This window comes from Polypterus senegalus, chromosome 7, assembly GCF_016835505.1.
Source record: "Polypterus senegalus isolate Bchr_013 chromosome 7, ASM1683550v1, whole genome shotgun sequence".
In the NCBI taxonomy this organism is placed as follows: Eukaryota; Metazoa; Chordata; class Cladistia; order Polypteriformes; family Polypteridae; genus Polypterus; species Polypterus senegalus.
The window spans coordinates 101,829,548-101,849,489 of record NC_053160.1 but is presented as its reverse complement, the minus strand read 5'-3'; the positions used below and the strand labels follow the sequence as shown (position 1 = coordinate 101,849,489).

The 19,942-nt window shown below is 37.0% G+C and overlaps 2 protein-coding genes across 4 annotated transcripts in view; one reads left to right on the top strand and one right to left on the bottom strand.

Annotated features, from left to right (window-relative positions):
• The window catches only part of kiaa1328 (KIAA1328 ortholog), a 348,340-nt gene extending 342,884 nt beyond the window's left edge, over positions 1-5,456 (bottom strand). For 2 of the 3 annotated variants that reach the window (XM_039759111.1, XM_039759113.1), the window contains exon 1: positions 5,311-5,456. In XM_039759111.1, coding sequence (XP_039615045.1) covers positions 5,311-5,365 — 55 coding nt within the window. In that variant the 5' untranslated portion in view covers positions 5,366-5,456. Of the gene's footprint in view, positions 1-5,283 lie in introns of all 3 variants that reach the window. The other variant, XM_039759112.1, reaches the window with a different exon arrangement.
• A 1,792-nt stretch (positions 5,457-7,248) lies between these two features.
• Positions 7,249-19,942, top strand: part of tpgs2 (tubulin polyglutamylase complex subunit 2) — a 163,271-nt gene continuing 150,577 nt past the window's right edge. The window contains exon 1 of the mRNA XM_039759110.1: positions 7,249-7,515. Within this exon, the coding sequence (XP_039615044.1) occupies positions 7,440-7,515 (76 nt within the window). The 5' untranslated portion in view covers positions 7,249-7,439. The remainder of the gene's footprint in view (positions 7,516-19,942) is intronic.

Genomic DNA, 19,942 nt, shown 5'->3' with positions numbered 1-19,942 from the left:
AGAATGTGTATCTTCTTGCAGACTTATCAAAGCATTCTAAGCCTGCAGTCCATGAAGAGTGTGCTATATAAAAAAACTGAACAGGGAGATAAAAATGAAGAGGAGAGAGAAGTGTGAAAAAGGGTGTGGGAGAAATTTAGTGAGCTAGTCAACAACACAACAGGTTTCGGTCTCTGCATAGATCATCAAAACAGTTCCTAAATAATATAGTCACAACAGTGGATATTAAACAAAGGCCAACTATGTATGTGGCCATGGCAAGGCAGCAGTGACAGAAAACAAAAGGGTGCAAGTCATTATATATCAAAGTAAGCCTAATAGCAGACAAAATCATACATCAAGCCCAAGCTTGTCAACTCCTCTGTTAAATTTTGCGCTGATGACTTGTGTCTATTTGACATTATATGGTACAGGGAATCATTAACATAGGTAGCAAATATGAAACTTTGAATGCTAGTTTGGTTCTTCCTCACCATCAAGGAAGCAGTGGAATACACTAGCATTGTCAGAACAAGAAAAATGAGACAGATGAATACAACAAAAGGTATTACACTACATTGACATTTAATTTTAATTCAGAATATTTAAATCTCATGAATCACATCATGTCGGCTCTTAAGTCTGATGCAGGTTTGAAAAAGACGCCGATAAATACCAATGAACAAATAAGACATGAACTGAAAAACTTAGAAATTCAAATCAACCATTTTTACCAAAACTTAATTTGCTAGCAACAAAGCAGTGCTATGAAAATGTAACTGGATCCAGTGCATCTTGCATGCCTTAAACACAAAAATATACCTTTCAAATAAAGAATAGGTCTAAATGTGTGCAATATTTAAACAAAATGATGAACAAATATAAAAGCTGAATAGCCAACCAAAACCAAAGCTGTTGACTGTGACATGTATAGTTTAAAGAATGTGAGACTCATTTGAACAGTAAAGCAGCAATGATTTCATCTATCTGTACACAGTTCATAGAAATCAGACAGCTGCTCCAACTGAGGTCATATAGCTAGATGTCCTGAATATAGCAATATAGTTTTTGTCTGTGCTCAGCACAGCAACTGAGGGGTTAGAGAGTCACATACATCCCACTATTAATTTGGTGACCCAATGGTTTTTCAAACTGAAGAATCACTGTAATTCAAGCTTTAGATCCTAAATATACAACTCAAATCCATATACAAACGTAAAAATTTCTTAAAGAAAAATCTGTCTCAGCAACACACACAAGATTGCAACATTTTTGTGACCAAGATTGAAGATTGTAAAGATGCTTTCAAGAGACAACTGAATGGATGTGAAATCTATACTAATAAAAGGCAAAGCCCTCACTCACTCACTCACTCATCACTAATTCTCCAACTTCCCGTGTAGGTAGAAGGCTGAAATTTGGCAGGCTCATTCCTTACAGCTTACTTACAAAAGTTGGACAGGTTTCATTTCGAAATTCTACGCCTAATGGTCATAACTGGAAGGTATTTTTCTCCATTAACTGTAATGGAGTTGAGCTGCAAAGGCGTGGGGGGGAGTTTAGTGTGACATCATCACGCCTCCCACGTAATCCGTGAACTGACTGTCAACGCAGTACGTAGAAAACCAGGAAGACCTCCAAAAAGCGCTTAAGAAAACATGCATTATATAATTGAGAAGGCAGCGAAACAATAAGAAGCGAGCGAGTGGCATATACTACCATATTCATGAGTGCTGCTACCTCGGAAAGAAAGCAAGGTGTAAACCTAAACTTTAAATTAAGTTCATAGACAGGCTACCGCTGGCGTTTCACATGCCCACAGGTAATGCGGGATACAAGTTTAATGAGAGGACGCGGGATATAAACGAGAGTTTTGATCACTTTGTAACTAAGTTAAAATTGTAGGTGAAGGGGTGTGCTTATGCAAATTCGAGACTGTGTTTGTGGGGGATTGACAGTTAAGGCGGGTGGGGGAGTCACGTCATCATCTCCCCTCCCACCTCATTTCGCTCTGAGCTGAGCTCCGCGGCTAACGCCGTCATCCGAAGCAACTTTGTCAAGACTGCCACCAAATACTCACAGAAAAATCCACAAGTTAAATACACGCTGTCTCTAGAGTTTCAACACACTGAATCCTCCAGGCACTACTTACAAAAGGTCACATTGACAATCGTGTTACGCTATTTTTAAAATCTTTCCTTTTCTTAGCACAAGCACAGCTGAGAAGCTTCGATGCATGTGCTCCATAACGTTGAAAAATAATGCATTTAATCACACTTTGCATTACAAGCAAAGGGAGCTTTTGTCAATGCATGATTTCCTGGTACACCGATTACATTGATCAAGCGCATCCCGATTCATTTTACCCTTGCACCACCTTAGTTTGAGAAGAAGTATGAAAAAATATGAGGTTAACACAGAAAAACAGATCACCAATTCAAGCTTTATGAATAATCGATTCGCCATCAATAATTGTTTTGGTAAAGCCATCCTCCTTCCATTTTATAATTTTTCCGCCACTAGCCATGATTAAATGAGCGGTAAAAAGTAAGAGCGAGCGAGGTGACTTATTTAGGCAGGAATATATATGATAGCAACACTCATGACAATGTCAATCATGTTACGTTATTATTAAAATGTTTCCTTTTCTTTTTCATTACTTCTTTAACACACTACTTCTCCGCAGTAGGCGGGTATTTTGCTATATATATAATATATGAATTACCTCCAAAGAGCGCTGAGACTTTTGATATCATGAACGTGTCTGCAAAACTGGGGTCTCCTGCCCAGCAAAAGTCGAGCAGCCAGCGCGTGCATAGCTGTGCCGGCCTTTGAGACGCTGACTGCGCTTCTGCCTTAAGTCAAAGTGAGCACTTTTAATGTTTTTCTTCCTCCCCCTGTGCTATAGCCCAGACAAGTGCAAACACGGGACCCCTTTTCTACACCACGGCAAAATAATATTAAGGCGATTCACACTTTCTTTTGCACGATACGATTATCAGGTCCTCAGCTCGGATTATGAAAACACGCATACGAGTGGAGGACTGACAGTGCCATCACAGCCGATTAATGGCGGGGACGTCTCACCAGTCTACACAAGACCCACCGCGACTGTCCCCAAAAGGCGATCATAACGTCAGCGAACACATCTCTCTATACTATATAAAAGAAAAAGGCAACTTTCCTTTCTTTACACCTTTTTCCCAAACCAAAGCCTTTCTCTCTTAACACTGCAGAGGACACAAAAATAATTTTCTTTAATTGCCGGTAAGGCACATTACCAGAGGCACAAATTTGAACGTTCACATAGAAAATGTAATTTCTATACCACAGCCGTCGTGTAGCGCCTTTCAAAAGGGATCTACTACCGAGAGATGATCCATATACATTTTAGCTGCTGTTAGTTACTTACCTGTTTTGTTACACAGTCTTTAAAATGTAGTTTACCTGCAACCACTCCAGTAGTGCTCAATGTACCTGTACTTCTTAAAACGTTAATGTTTTACTGTTTAATAACTTATAGACTATATTTCATTATTTTTCCCTTGCACTCAGTGACCAAAGCTATACACACACATATGGACACATACAAACATACACACAAGTATATGTATGTGTATATATATATATATACACACACACACACACACACACACACATATACATACATACATACACACACATATATATATATATAATTTGTGTGTGTAGATATGTATATAGATATGTAGATATGAAGATATGTATGTGTATATATATATATGTAAATTATATATATATGTATGTATGTGTGTATGTATATATATATATATGACAGCAGCAATCCAAGCTGTGAGAAAACAGTAAAAAGGAGGCGTGTCAGACGTCGTGGTACATTTTCTGATGCAGCTACCGAAAACAACTTTGTGACGCTGCCACCAAATACACAAAACAATTACTTTGACAATCATGTTACATTATTTTTAAAATGTTTCCTTTTCTTTCTCTTTCCTTCTTTAACACACTACTTCTTCGCTGCCAAGCGCGGGTATTTTGCTATATAGATAGATAGATAGATAGAAGAACAACACTCATATCAATGACAAAACAATTACATTAACAATTATGTTACGTTAATTTTTAATTTTTTTCCTTTTCTTTTTCGTACCTTCTTTAAAACACTACTTCTCCGCTGCGAAGCGCGGGTATTCTGCTAGTACTACATAACTGAGGAAAATGACCTTTTCATACGAGGCCAATGGGAATTGCAGTTCTAGATTAAACAGGGACTATAAAAGTAATTTGTTCATCGCAACATCTTTGAGACAACAGCAATGATTTTTAAGTGAATGCTGCAACCAAGCAACCTTCGGTTTACTTTACAGTTAACTGCAAGAATGGCGTGAAGTATCGAATTGACGTAACAGAATGACAAGACGACAATGAGAACATGAGCAAGGACAAAGTTATAACGTAACTTATCTTACGGCCATACTACAAGGATCTTCCAGTTGTTATAATAGACTAGACTACATTAACATGTTTACAACAATGAATCATGCAGTGCTGATTCAATACATTTTGCTCAAGTAAATGTTTGTTGAAATTTTAATGGGGTCGTACCGGGTTCAGGTCAGTACTTTTTATCATGTTAAAAGCAAGTAATATTAAATGTAAACTTATCACACCTTGGCTGTCTTCCTTGACAGTCCGGTAAAGTGCAGGTGAACTTTACTTGAAAGTGGCACGATTAATTAAAGTCCTGATCTGTCTATCCTGATGAAGTTAATGTTAGAGCGAGTATAGTTCTGGGTTAGCGTGGGTCGTGGTTAAAATGTATCCTCGTCAGAAAATATAATTTTAAAAAGTTTACAAAGTATACCCTGTGTTGGCTGGGATTGGCTCCAGCAGACCCCCGTGACCCTGCAGTTAGGATATAGCGAGTTGGATAATGTATGGATGGAGGAACACAGCAACAGGTAAACCTGCTTAACGAAATCGGAAACGAATATTTTTGTTTAATCAACTCGAGAAAAAACTGAACAATTTATTGTTCGTTTCATTTCAGGTATTCTCACAGCTGCAATCTACTACCCTTACTTGGTCGGATTCCGTTACAGCACTAATATTACATGTTCTTAGCAATGGACCCTTTATACCTGCACTGTTCACCACAATCGCAACACGATTCGTGTGGTATCGCGAGGTAAAGTTTCAACCTTTATGGTGTACATGCGAAACGGTTATCAAATCAGTAATCTTTACAGCAAAAATCATAGGGTTTTAGAAAAAATGAAAATAAATCTATAAAGAAAATATACCAACCTGTGTGCATTCTTTTTGAAAGGATACTGTCTTTAGTCCAATAAGGGCCTAATGTCTCATCATGGTCCACAAAATTCGCCATTCCGAATAAACCGCCACTCCCCCCGCCAGCCACCAGAAACAGACTTGCAGAAGTCACTTCCGGTGTCCGAGTTAACGTGTATCAAACTAAAAGTCCGTGGGTTGCGGGACGAATCGATAGCGCGTCAGGTGCTATTTATGCAATTTATTATTAGTAGTAGTAGTATACTCTAAATTGTTGAATTCCCACTTACATGTTCTCTTGGAGAGTTAATTTCAGTCAAAATTGTACCCATTACAACACTTCAGTATAGCACAACAGATGCATTTTAATTCGCTAACCAGTTACAGTGGGGGCACTTTGGGGCCCTGAAGCTTGAACTGCTATGGAGGCCCCTTTGCAAACAGCAAAGAGGTCTGGATAACCATTGTTTTCTTCAACTGGGTTGTTCCATGACAATTCACCACAATTTTTTTTTAAATGTAACCACTACTTTTCAGATTTTCCTTAAAGTCTCAAATCAAAGTCACTGGTGTGACTAAAAAACATTACTATGCTTTTTACTTTTCAAGTTACAGGTGGATGAAAATTAGGGAAATGTTATATACATGCCTAAAACATCATAGAATGATAAAATAAGACATAGAAAAGACCACAGGCAATCTTTTAAATTGTACAATCTTTTATTTAAGACACCTATGAGAAGTAAATAAAAAATTACTGAAATGTTATCCTTTACAATGACGCAAGCAATGAAATTATTTTTCATTTTTTGATTATGCCTAGCCTAAGATAAATAGTTTTGATAAACATTTTAATTTCTGTCATGAATGTTAATATTGTTTTAAATTATGTATTATTATTTTATATTAAATATGCAGCAGCCTTTAATATGCATTTAAAAAATTGACTTTTCAGTTAGCAACAGTATAATAGAGGGTAGCACAGCAGATGATGCATCTCGATCATGGACATTGGTAACAATAAAACATTTATGCAAGAGTGGTCTACACCCCACAGATCATTAACAACAGAAGAAAAAACTGAGTCTACTGGACTATTTGGAACATTGTGTTGTATTTGTAAATTGCATCCTTTGATAAACAAAACGTAGATTTCTGTTTGAAAATATGTCATAGATTACCTCTCCACTTCAGCTTTGCAGCAACACATCTTTTTGAATATATGAAAGAATTAACCATAAAACTGAAAAAAAGTTTACATTTTCTATGTATGCGTTGCTGTTAGATAATGTAATTCAGAAATACTGTATTAATTTTCTCCTGTACTCTGATAATACTTAGCTGTATTTATTATTTAAACCACATACAACAGAGATGTTATTACGTAATTAATTTCTGTAATTAGTGGATATATGGTTCTGTTTTAATACAGAATATTTTAGTAAATGGTTGATACTGAACATTCTAAACTCAAGGCTTGAGTTGTGGTTTGGTTGAATCCATCGAAAATGTAATATACTTTCTTTGACACGGATTTAACCTTCACTCATTACATATCTGTTCATTCTAATTACTGCTTTCTTCAAATTAAAACACCCCGATTATTTCATTTGCAAACATCATTAATTACTGCTGTACGGTCAAGATGTTCATATTGTTCACGAATAACGTTTAGTCTAAATGCTAATTCAGCTTATTTTTCTCATGACAAAGTAGCTGATAAGGTCGTTTCCCATTGCGTTCGATACCTTTACATAATTACTTTTGTTGGAATTATGTTTCCTTTGCCATTTATAATTCTTCTCCTTTGTTATATCTTCTCGATGTCTGCGCTCTTAAATCTGTTTTATTTAATGAAATACCAGTAAGTGCTCTTCGAGACTTTTATTCTTTGAATTGGAGGCGGAGAAGAAGAGGGCGGGGATAAGCTGACGCAGGTTAGTAACGACCCTGCCTCAGATTGCACAGCGCATGATTGTAGTTTTCTACCTGAATAAGTCCTGGCCGGGAAAACGGACGAACTGTTGACAAACTACAAAACCCACCATGCAGTATTGTATATCCTAGTTACGGCAAACAAACCGGGGAAAATCTGTTGGTGAATTAACCGTATATGTTTCTGAAGTGCATTTAGTAAAAAAAAAAATCATATCTCTATTAATAAGCGAAAAATGGAGGAGTCGAAAGATGACTGCGGAACGAAGGCGTTTGTGAAAGGACTCACGTTGGGAGTGACTCGTATACTGGGTGAGTCGAGGAGACACAAACGCAGAGGAGGATGTTGGGGCTTTTGCTAAATTCAGTGCGTCTGTGATGTACACCCAGCGCACTAAAAAAATAAATAAGAGACTACACTAATGAAAATATGAAACGCGACACTTGTTGTTACACCGAAATTTCAACCTTAATTGTCCAAGTAACAGTAAACAAATGAGAAAAATAAGAAAGCAAAATAACACAGCCTCAAAGAAAACAGTATCATTAAGTTCAATTATCTCGCAACCCTTTGGTATATCGTGTGATCGCTTCAAGCAGCCACTAATGCTTCGGTGCACAGAGCCAATAAGCCTGAGAACGTGCAGTTGCAGATGTTATTCGAAATTTACCAGGAAGTAGGCCATATTTTCAGAAGATGCGATCTGCAGCATCCCTGACTTACTTTTTGGTGTTACGGTCAGATGTGGTAGGCTATGGCCGCACCTGTATACTAAAAGTCATTCCTAACGGCAGTTTTGACCACGGCAGCTACAGTCCTCCCCACAATAGATAGGTGGGATTTTATTTGTCCCCAGGGGGAAATTTCAATTTTTTTCAAAAGCTTAGTAAACAAATATACATATAGATAGACAGATATACACACACGGTGGTCTGAACACCTACCAGAATGACAAATAAGGAAAAAGGTTAAAAAGAAAGAAAAAGTTCTTTCCAGCCACGGTGTGGTGCGTTGCCGTTGATATAATAGAGCTCAGTAGCGTGTATTGACACACTTCCGCTGAATAATTTCTTGTCTGAAAATTATTGGCAACCCTGCTAATGACGAATAAAACAGGTTCTGAAGATAATTCACCTAAAGGTGATTTTTTTAAGTTCACACCGAAAAAAAGAGAGTAAATTTATTCTTAAGAAATCCTTATCAAGAAATAATTATTTTTAACAATATCACATGTGCCATGATTTTTGGCAGTGGCACCCCTGCATTTAATACTTTGTACAACCTCTGTTTGCCTCACTGAGTCTTTTCCTGTAGCATATTATAAGGTTGGAGAATATGAAGCAGACTCTGAAACCATAACTCTTTACAGAAAATCTCCAGATAATCCAGAGTCCTAAGTCTTGTATTGTGCACTCTCCTCTTGAGCTCATATCAGAGGGTTTCAGTGGGGTTTAGGTCCAGGGATTGAGGCAGCCATGGCAGAACCTTGATTTTGTGATCCTTTAACCATTTTTGCGTTGATTTGGATATATGTTTTGGATCATTGTCCTGCTGAAGATCCAGCGATGACCTGGTTTTAGTTTTTTTGGCCAAGGTAGCCTGATTTTAATTTAAAATATTCCAACACTAACAAGGTTCTCAGAGCCTTTAGATTAAAAATAGCCCCACAACATCAAAGGACATCCACCATACTTTACACTGGAGATAAGGTTCTTTTTAGTATAGCTATCCTCCTTTTTACAACAAACCTACCTTCAGTGTTTGCTGGCAAGAAGCTCAGTTTTTGATTTGTCTGACCATAGAACACGGCTCCAATCAAAGTCCCAGAAGCATTTAGCATACTCTAAGCACTTACATTTGTGGTTAAATGACAGGAAAGACTTCCTTCTAGCATGGCTTCCAAATAATCTTTTACAATGGAGATAGTGTTTGATGATAGTTTTGGAGATTTGGTGACCCCAAGATGTCACGTCTTCTGTATTTCTCCAACAGTTATCTATGGGGATTTTTTTTACCTATCTTACTATCCTGCTTACTATGCATTGGGGCAAAACTAACTAGGCAAGTTGGTAACAGTTCATTTGATATGAACTATTTAATTTTTGCCCTACTATGGATCTGGGTATTTGTAAGCAGGTAGTCATTCCCTGACTTATGAAGGTCAAGATGCTTTTCCCTTATCTGAATTGTGTGCTCTTTTAACTTTCCAATTTGCAATACCTCATTGTCCAAGATGTATATCAATGTACTAGAAGAAACTGGCAACTTTTTTTGTGAAAGTATGCAATCTGTTACTATAGTTTTGTCATTCAAGAAGGTGTTGTGTTTTTTTTTTCATCAGTAAATAACAGAGATTTTAGCTTCTACTGTTGGGTGTTTTAATCAATAAGATCTCAGTATACGTTGACATAAAATAAGAGGTGTTCAAAAGCTATCGTATTTATTACTATTCATTTATTAAGCTAATGGACTTGTCCAGTGTGTTATGAATGTAATAAGTAATTTGGTATACTTGTTTACATACAGTGTTGTATTTTTACAAGTTAACATTTTCATGAAATGAATCAGTAGCATGTGTTGAACTGACTACAAGAAGATTTTTTTCTGAGGTAAATATTCATACATAGAACGTAGCTCAAAGTGCTTTAAAATATGTCAAACAACAGACAAAAATACAAGTTAAATTAGGCAAGAATAATAATGAATAAGTAATAAAATATAGATCATTATGAAGTTACACAACATAGATTTATCTCTCTATTATATAAAAAAAAATCCTGGGACGAGACGTGACTTTTTCAGAGAGATACTTTCTAGTCCCATGAGACGAGACTTTGTGCTAAGAGATTTAACCATGCCCAGGGCCGGAAATAAAAGACAAAGCATAGATGGCAAAGTAGAATGTCATAAAGAGGTTCAAAAACATTGGTGCAATACACATGCAGAGCAGGTTGGAGATTATGAAAGTACTAAAATTCAAAAGTCTCAAAAAAATGATAGTAAAGATCGCATTAGCGCAAACAAATGGAAATTATTACTTGATGAAATAACGGAATAACGATAAGAGGACAAATATATGGTTCGGATTTAAACTTTAAGTCAGAGAATTGTAGATCGTCTAATTTGTGTTGCCATCAGGGAAAAAAAAAAAGTAGTGTTTCTTCCCAATGAAGTGGCATATCCGCGAGAAGTAAAACATTTGTTGTTTGGTGAAAGTGAATTCCACATACGTGATCAGCAGTGATGCGAAGTGGCTGGCGCGTAGCCCCGGCCAGGGGGTGGCGAGCCAAACAAGCGGGGGCTAAGCCCCCTACTAATTACTAAAAAAGTATAGTCATTATATGTAATATTACATTCAAAGTCTCTAAAGATAAGTATGATGATACGGTCAGATTGCTAGGGAGGACAGAAAAACCAAACAAAAAACACTTTAAGATGAAAAGAAAAAAAAAAAAAACTGAAGGGGTTCCAAGGTCAAAAGACCGCCCAGCCCCCACTGAGCATTATATGTAACATAGCAAAATACCCACGCTTCGCAGCGGAGAAGTAGTGTGTTAAAGAAGCAATGAAAAAGAAAAGGAAACATTTTGAAAATAACGTAACATGATTGTCAATGTAATTGTTTTGTCACTGTTGTGAGTGATGAGTGTTGTTGTCATATATATATATATATATATATATATATATATATATATATATATATATATATATATATATATATATATACCCATACATGTACATACACACATATATACACACAAATACATATATATATATATATACATACACACACATATATAAACATATATATACATACATATCTACATATATACACACACAGCTATTTCGTATCAGTGCAATACGCTGCTTGTTAAAATGGATAACTCACGCTCTTACGTGCAGGTCTGCGTGGATATTATGAACTATCGTATTTGTTCAAGTTCTATTTAAATTTTAAATAGAAGGAATTTTTATTTAGTCGACAGAAATATCTTTGGTAGGAATGGTAAAAACAGACAGGAATATTATTCCTGAATAAATCAACTCAAACCTTAAACAACTTATAATATTTTGCTCTCCATAAAAATATATCCTGTCTAAATTATACAAGTTAGAAATAAAGTAAACATTAAAAGAACAAACATTCAAATTTCTTTACTCTTATGTAATTTTATATAAAAATAAACTTAGATTTTAAATATCCCAAAAGATTTTGCTCTCCATAAAAATATATCCTGTCAAAATTATACAAATTCAAATATGAACATGCTGCATAACAAAACCTGGAAATATAAATAAAATGTGTTCCTTTCAGCAATAACAAATCAAATCATTCAGTTGTCTTTGCTCATATGTCATTTTAGAGCTGGACGCCTGGCATCTTTTTGGCAACAAATTCGTTTCTGTTTGGTGTGAGGTTCTGTGTTGTGGAGATTCTCAGGATGGATTGCAGGTGCTCATCAGTGAGGCGACTCCTGTGTGCTGTTTTGTTAGTCTTTATCACTGAGAAGAGCTTCTCACACAGATATGTGCTACCAAACATGCACAAGGTTCGAGCCGCATGTAGACGGACTTTTTTTGTTCTTCAAAGTCACCAAAGCGCCGTGCAAACTCAGTGCGCTCAGTTTATCAGCAAAGTGCGATTTGGGAACACCGTAGTGACGACTTGGTTTAACATTACTTGGCAACAGGGAAAGTGGGGCAAATTGCACTGGTGCATTTGTGTCTCCCATAAAAGCAGCTTCACTTGAAATCACTTTGTGATTGTGCATGGGTAAAAACGTCCGCTGAAGTGTCAGATTCTTATTTAATTCTTCTGCTTTCTGTATCTTCTGCATTGCATTCAGGTTACCCTGATGTTTTGTCTCATAGTGCCGTCTTAGATTAAATTCTGTAATTACAGCCACATTAGCTCCACAAATGAGACACACGGGTTCAGTAAACATATACTCAGCCTCCCATCGGTTTTTAAAGGCTCTATTTTCAGAATCAACTTTTCTCTCCAGCATCGTGTGAGCTAGCTTCGCAATAACTTGCAGCATCATAAGCTAGACTTGATTAGCGCGTAAGTGTTGGCAAGGCAGCTGAAGCGCTGCATTATGGGATCTGTAGTTTATTGTGTTACCAGCGCTTCATATACCTGGGCCATTAATAACAATAATACAGTATATAAAATGATCTCGCGGGGGATGGGCCCGCGGCCCTTGAGTTTGACACATATGGACTAAATAGAACTTGAAAAGATATATTTTTTCAAATGTGATAGCGCAATTCAGATAGAGTTGACGCACTACAGCCTGCATCCTCCCTCGCTCTTACTTTTTACCGTTCATCTAATGAATACACTGAGTATGGCTTTACCAAAACAATCATTGATGGCGAATAAAGTATCCATTATTCGAGTATGTAGATCGGGATATATATATACATATATATATACCAGTATCGCACGAGAAGTAGTGTGTTAAAAAGCTAGAAAAGAAAAGGGAACATTTTAAAAATAACGTAACATGACTGTCAATATACAGTATTTGTTTTGTGAGTGTTACTGAGTGTTGCTGTCATCAAGGATTTGATTATCATTATTTCTTTCAATCAGGTTCGTATTTGTAGGATGTGTTGTGTTCAAGTTACATTCCGTGTTTGTCAATCGTTGTAAAGATGACAGGTTTCATTCATCGATTCGTTTCTTACTGCATCAATAAACAGCTCGTCTTCTTCTTTATCTGAGACCTGACACACTGCATGCACGGGTTTTTTTACACTGTCTTCCTTTAGCGGGACATTGACTTTTTCCACCGTGTGCTTTGTTTCCGCAGTAGCTGGATTTATGAATATGCTTATCAGGCGCTTCATATTTTTGCTGCCTTTTCAATTGTGTAATTGGTTTTGTTCAGCTCTTTGGAACTGTTGCTTTTATCTGTGCACTGCGTCAGTTCCGTGAGCCGCTCGGTGTACATGCATCGAAGGTTCCCAGCTGTGCTGGTGCCATCTCGTGCTATGTCCGTGGCTGTATTTAATGTTACCTTAGTCCTGGCACTTAAAACTTTCTCTCGCAGTTTCGCTGAGTTTGTGTCAAACACCACCCTGACCATCTCATCTTCCTCTCCATAAACACAGTCCTTCACCCGTGAATATTTAGTGGGAGTTTGCTATTGAATTGCGCTGACGGACGGCCTTATATGGGCAGGCACTAAATTACAAACGCCAGCGCAGCCTGTCTATGAACTTAATTTAAAGTGTAGGTTTACATCGTGCTTTGTTTCCGAAGTAGCAGAACTCATGAACATGGTTGTATATGTCACTCGCTTCGCTTCTTATTGTTTCGCTGCCTTCTCAATTATATAATACATGTTTTCTTCAGCGCTTTTTGGAGGTCTTCCTGGTTTTCTATGTACTGCGTGATTACGTGGGAGGCGTGATGATGTCACGAAACTCCGCCCCGGCGTTCAACCTCATCTCCATTACAGTAAATGTAGAAAAACAGCTTCCAGTTATGACCATTACGCGTAGAATTTCGATATAAAACCTCCCCAACTTTTGTAAGGAAGCTGTAAGGAATGAACCTGCCAAATTTCAGCCTTCCACCCACACGGGAAGTTGGAGAATTAGTGATGAGTCAGTGAGTGAGTGAGTGAGTCAGTGAGCGAGTGAGGGCTTTGCCTTTTATTAGTATAGATAAGTAACTTGCTTTTCAGTCCTAGAGGCCGTTTAGTGTGGGAAAAGTACTACAATGCTAAAATGCCTGAAATTTAACTGAAAACATTAATTTACCAACAAATTAGAGACATACAAGAACTCTTTGTACTAAGTACACTGTGAAATTTAAAGCGCCTGTCAGCTGATGGTTGATGCAGGGAACAGTCTAATGGGCCCCTGACCTAGTCCTGTAACTGCTTGTTTGCTGTGTCTGTGTGTATTAAAGTGGTATCTGCCCTCTGAATAAAGACCCTGACTGTTCCAGTTTTGATTGGGATAAAGTTGGTTTTCTTGATGCCTTTGGACTCCATGTCTTCTCTTAGGTGCAAGACAGTGACTCACTGGTCACATACAGTATACATACAGAAAACATGACTTGTTTTTTGACTCATGTTCAAATTAAATGCATTTCAAAACTATTCAGACCATTGATCAATACAAATTTTACTCTATAATATATTCCTACACTACATTCTGATATTTTATTTTAAAGCACTGAAAATCAAAATGTGGTTTATGTCTGAAAAAATAAGAAAAAAGAAAAGAAATAAAATTCACAAAAAATTAACATGTGGAGATTTAATACTTACGCAAACAGAAAAAGCCTTAAGAAAAAAATAAATATGCTAACATTAAAATGCCATATAAATAATTGGAACTTTTTCATTGAAAACAAAATTTCAACACATGATTTTGCACTTTGTTAAAATTAGAGATTTCTTTAAGGTTCTAAGTACTTTGCAAACATCAGAAGGATAAGCAGAAAATAATTAGAGGTTAAATTTAAACACTAGCAAGTATATGCAAGCACAGTTTAATGTTATAACTACCTACACTTAGTGGGCACTTTATTAGGCACATCTGCTCCATAGTCTGTATGTTCAAGCATCCAATCTTGTGGCTGCAACTTATACAGTATGTAGGCATGGCCAAGGCATTTAGTTGTTATTTGTCTAAAAATGAGAATAGGCGAAATAGATAATTTAAGTGTTTTTGACTATGGTATGGTTGTTGGTTCCAGATACAGTAGTTACACTGTCTCTGAAATGTCTGTCCTCCTGGGAGTTTTTGCACACTGCATTGGTTGTAGTCCACATAGAATGGTGTGATAAATTAAAACATAAAATTAACAGCAATTATGTTGATGGGTACATCATGTTAATAAGAGAGGTCAGAGAACTTAGGAATTTGAAACCAATGTGCTACTGCACTAGAAGTCTACAGAGATGTACATTCCATTCCTGTCAGATTAGAATGGGAAGATGAGAAAACAGTAGGCTTGTAATCAACAATAGTGGATGATTAAAGATTGGAGAGTGTTATCTGGTGTGGGGAATGTTGTAATGGAAGGATTTTTCTAAAGAGAGGGGGGGATCAAGAGAGCAGATGGGCATTGGTCGCTTCAGCACGAAACCCAGCTGCACTACTAATGTTTTGGGAGAAACAGCCGGGAATGTTCTAAAGATACAGCCAAGGTTATGCTGACTTGTTTTTCACTTCGAGGGGCTTCACTACGCAATTCTTATTTTTGTGTGCCTTTTGGTACCAGACGCCGTCTCTGTCAGGATAAAGGGGCATGCTGACTTGTTTTTCACTTCGAGGGGCTTTACTGTACACAGCTCTTATTTTTGTGTGCCTTTTGGTACCAGGTGTCGTCATCATCGGGACCAAGTGCAAAACAACACCGCGTCCCGTGGAAAGGTGTGTGTGCTGAAACTAATCACTTCTGTATACACTGCTTGCACGTAAGCCGCTTTGGGCAAGGACGCTCAATTAGTATATAAGGGAAGGTTTCGCCCTCAGTTTCGTTGGAGGCTCAACTGTGGGGACAGTGCGCACCGCCCGGTATTTGAAAGGCAAATGAGTTGGTCCTCTGACAAGCGGGCCCCCTCAGTCTACTGGTCTAGGATGATGGCTCTGGGTCTTTTTATATGTCTGTAAGTATGTTTTGTTTTGTATGTCTGCATTATATGAGTTTGATTATTATAGTTGATTAAGTAAATAAAATAGAAGTATTGGACCTCTTCTCTCTGATTCTTTGCCTACTTATGTTCTAATCCCTTGAACCATTTTCCCAAATCAAAACAAATGTTAACAGTCTCCTGACCGTGAAAGGTACTACTCACCAACCCAGTCAGGATGCCCATCCACTAATATTCTTGCCTCAAAAAGGCCTCTAGGCCAGGTAAGGAAACATCCTTCCCAGCCAAAATGCTAGTTAAACCGTGTCGTCTGTGACAGGTGGCATTTTGTCTGTGTTTAGTGACAAAAAAATTCACCCTGCACAGGCACATTTTGGAACTACATGTGTGAAATGCACTTCATTCTACATGACTCATTAACAGTACAGGTAAATAATGTGATCAAATTCTTTATGAACATACTGTAGTGCTAACTGTTCAGGTTTCTTTGGATTTCCAATTTGTATCAAAATGCTTTGTAACTTCATGGTTTTGCCTATTTATCTATTTATTTATTGTTTTTTTAATTTTAAGAATCTTTCAATTGTGTTTCAAATTGTGTTAATGTGTACATGTTACGATAAGGATGGAATTCAGTTTGTGAAACTCAGTCCATTCTGTTTTTGCAACCTGTAAGTCATGATTTTTCGATTGCAGTGCTGATGTATAACTACATCTTACTCCAGATGCAGTGTGATAGTACAGAGATGGTTATTCATAAATTTTTAAGTCACCTCCAAATGTTTGCATGTGTCACAGTGTATGTGTGTGTGAGAAGACTATTTCTTATTCATTTTTAAGCTTTAATGTTAAAACAAAATTGTGAATGAGTTTTATTTTTTAGCTTCAATTTTACACTTTCAGCATGTTTTTGTTTTCATTTGTGGCCAAAAATAAAAATGTCTTTCATCATCAGATTCTAGTTATTAAAGCTTTAGTACAACAGAGTGAGTACCCAATAGGGATGTAGCAAGAAACGATATTTCAATACCAAGTCATTGTCAGTATTATGAAAACATAACAGTACTAGGTTTTTACAGTGTAGGTTGTACTGAGTGAAAGTCAGTAATGCACTTATGTGTGACTGCAAATAGATGACTTACTTTTGAAGATATAATAATATGCAAGGAAAACATGACTAAACATATATATGAAATGGCTTATGGTGGTAATAAAACAGCACCACATCAACACATGTTGAAAAAGAAACACAGCAGAAGCAATATCTGGAGATGCTTTTTTGTTTCAGGCAGGAGAATTTAAATTTATCATTATGGAAATTTTGCTTACTATTTAAAATAAAAGCCAAAACCCACAGACAAATACATAGGTTTTAGTTTAGTTATCAGTATTCTTATCCCATTTTGGTGTAATTTCTGAAATAGATTTCTGTGTGTTTTCAAAGATCAATAATGTGAATAATCACATGCGAGTTGTAGTCATTTGACTTGTAGTGTCACATTTTTGTAAGAGAAGATGAAATGATGGCAAGATGGGTGTTGGTTTAATGTTTTTGTTCAGGCTAGATTCTGTGTGATCTGTGCAGCAATGTATCAACTGGATAGGTATGCAATGAAAGTAAAAAGAAAACAATGGCATGCTGATGTTTGTTTGTTTACTGTGCCTTGTAAATTTTTGACCCTGAATAATTTCAGGTTTTCAATCAAAGTGTATTATTATTATATAAAGGGTAAGTGTACAAATAACATGTAATTTTGTTGAATGAACATTATAAAATGCCAACTGACACTGTCTGAGTAAGTAATTGTTCCCTTAAACACATTAACTGGAATGTGGAAACTTTAACTGCAATACTGAAACCAGACACTTCCTATAATTGAATATTAGTTCACATCACTATGAAGGAATTATAGAACTTCCTTGCAGAACTGCTCTTATTTAGAAATGGTCCTATGTTTACAAGAATCAGTGGCTTGTTTCTGGTTCTGCTACAGCATGCCTTTTCAGTTCAAGTCTGTACTTTAACAAAATAAGGCCAGAACTTTAATTTTGTTTCTTTTCAGTCATTTATATGTGCACTTGTTTTTGTTTTAGATCATTGTTTTGCTTCATGACTGAAATACACTTCTGATTCAGCTCACGAACAGATGACTGGACATTTTCTTTAAGCATGCATTATACAGAGCAAACTTCATGGTTGTTTCAAGTATGACAAGTTTGCTAATTCCAAAGGCCTCAAAGCATTTCCACACCAGTACACCACCACCACACTGTATGGATATAATGTGAACCTTGTCTTTCCACATTGTTCTCCTCTGTACACATTATATTCCCCCGGAAAGCTTGTGAAATTCCTGCTTGTCTCGGAGTTTCCTGGAAGTACATAGATAATTTTCTTCATGACTATCAGTGATTTCTACCTCTCTACTCTCCAGCAAAGCTCATTTTTGCCCAGGCTGGGGCGGCACAGTTGCAGTGCAGTGGGTAGCACTGCTGCCTCACAGTTAGGAGACCCAGGTTCACTTCCCAGGTCCTTCCTACGGGAAGTTTGCATGTTCTCCCCGTGTCTGCATGGGTTTCCTCTGGGTACTTTGGTTTCCTCCCACAGTCCAAAGACATGCAGGTTAGGTGCATTGGCGATTCTACATTGTCCCTAGTGTGTGCTTGGTGTGTGTGTGTGCTCGCCCTGCGGTGGGCTGGCACCCTGCCCGGGGTTTGTTTTCTGTCTTGCGCCCTGTGTTGGCTGGGATTGGCTCCAGCAGACTCCCGTGACCCTGTAGTTAGGATATAGCAGGTTGGATAATGGATGGATGTTTCTACTTATGGAGTTATGAACATTGATCCTTTTAAGAAAACAGAGGCCTGCAGACCTTTAGAATCCTTTGTGCATGATTGTAAGCTGCACTTTTGGAATGATTTTAACAAGCCAATAACTCTTTGGAAGATTCATTACTGGTTCAAGTGTTTTGTTTAAAATTATAGCTCTGTCTTTGGTTTGTTTGAGTCCTATAACCTTAGAAGTAGCCTTTTAAACTTTTCCAGACTGTTAAATAACATTTTACTTCTGATCTCCTGAAGAATTTCACTTCATTGTGGCATTATAAACTTTTTGAATTTGTGTAGTGGCAACTTGACTCTTGATAGTAGGTATCAAAAATAATTTTTATAGTAAGCAATGCTGGCTGTGTTGAATCATCTAACTCTAATTATAGCTTTAACGGAGTTGATGTAACTAGATCCAATTACTTTTTCGCACCAGTTCTCTCTCTCTGTTCATTTAGATTTTGTCTAGTACTCCAGCTTCCATCTACATCCTGAATAAGATACATTGATGACTTAAAACTGGCTTGGTATTCACAAATGTGAGTGTACTTGAGTGTTCCTTGTAATGTTGCAAGAACTGATTCTTCACTTATTAGACCATGAATTGGAATAAATAGGTTCAGAGGGTGAATGGCTGGGAAAGACATGGTTCATCTTGGTAAACGTTATGTTAATTAAACAGTTTTTAGCTATTGCAACTCGCTCTCCAAGCATGCTTCCTAAACCTAGCCATGGACAAAGCAACTCAAGAGCAGGTCAATGTTTTCAGTTTTAAAATTTGGCCCTGTTCCTTGTTAATAATAGTGGAGAAGCAGGTACAGACATAAACCTTATTCCATTTCAACTGAAATCTTATTTATGTAGTGTTAAGAAACTTCAGATAGCAAACACTAATTATTCTTGGCTGCAGCCTTCTAAAATTGTCACCCTAAAGACATTTTGGTTGAAGATTTTAACTTAAAACTTGTGCCCATTAAACAGTTTTGGAGGGCACCTAGGTTTAATAGTGCAGTGTGTCATACTGCTTTTGCATGCTATTCCTTGATATGTGCTGCATTTTTGTGCATGAAATTGGTCAAGTAGGAGGCACTATTCATTTCTGCTTCCTCTTTGTTCATTGGGTTTAGTATGCAACATTCACATAACCACTCATAAAGTCTAATTGGGCACACATTCAAATTATTATATTTGTGTAACACTTTTTTGCCTTTGTTGTGATATCTTACAGATAATCCTCAATAATTCATAAAAACGTATCCAGACATTTTTAATAAAGTAGTAAGCAAAAATTGGA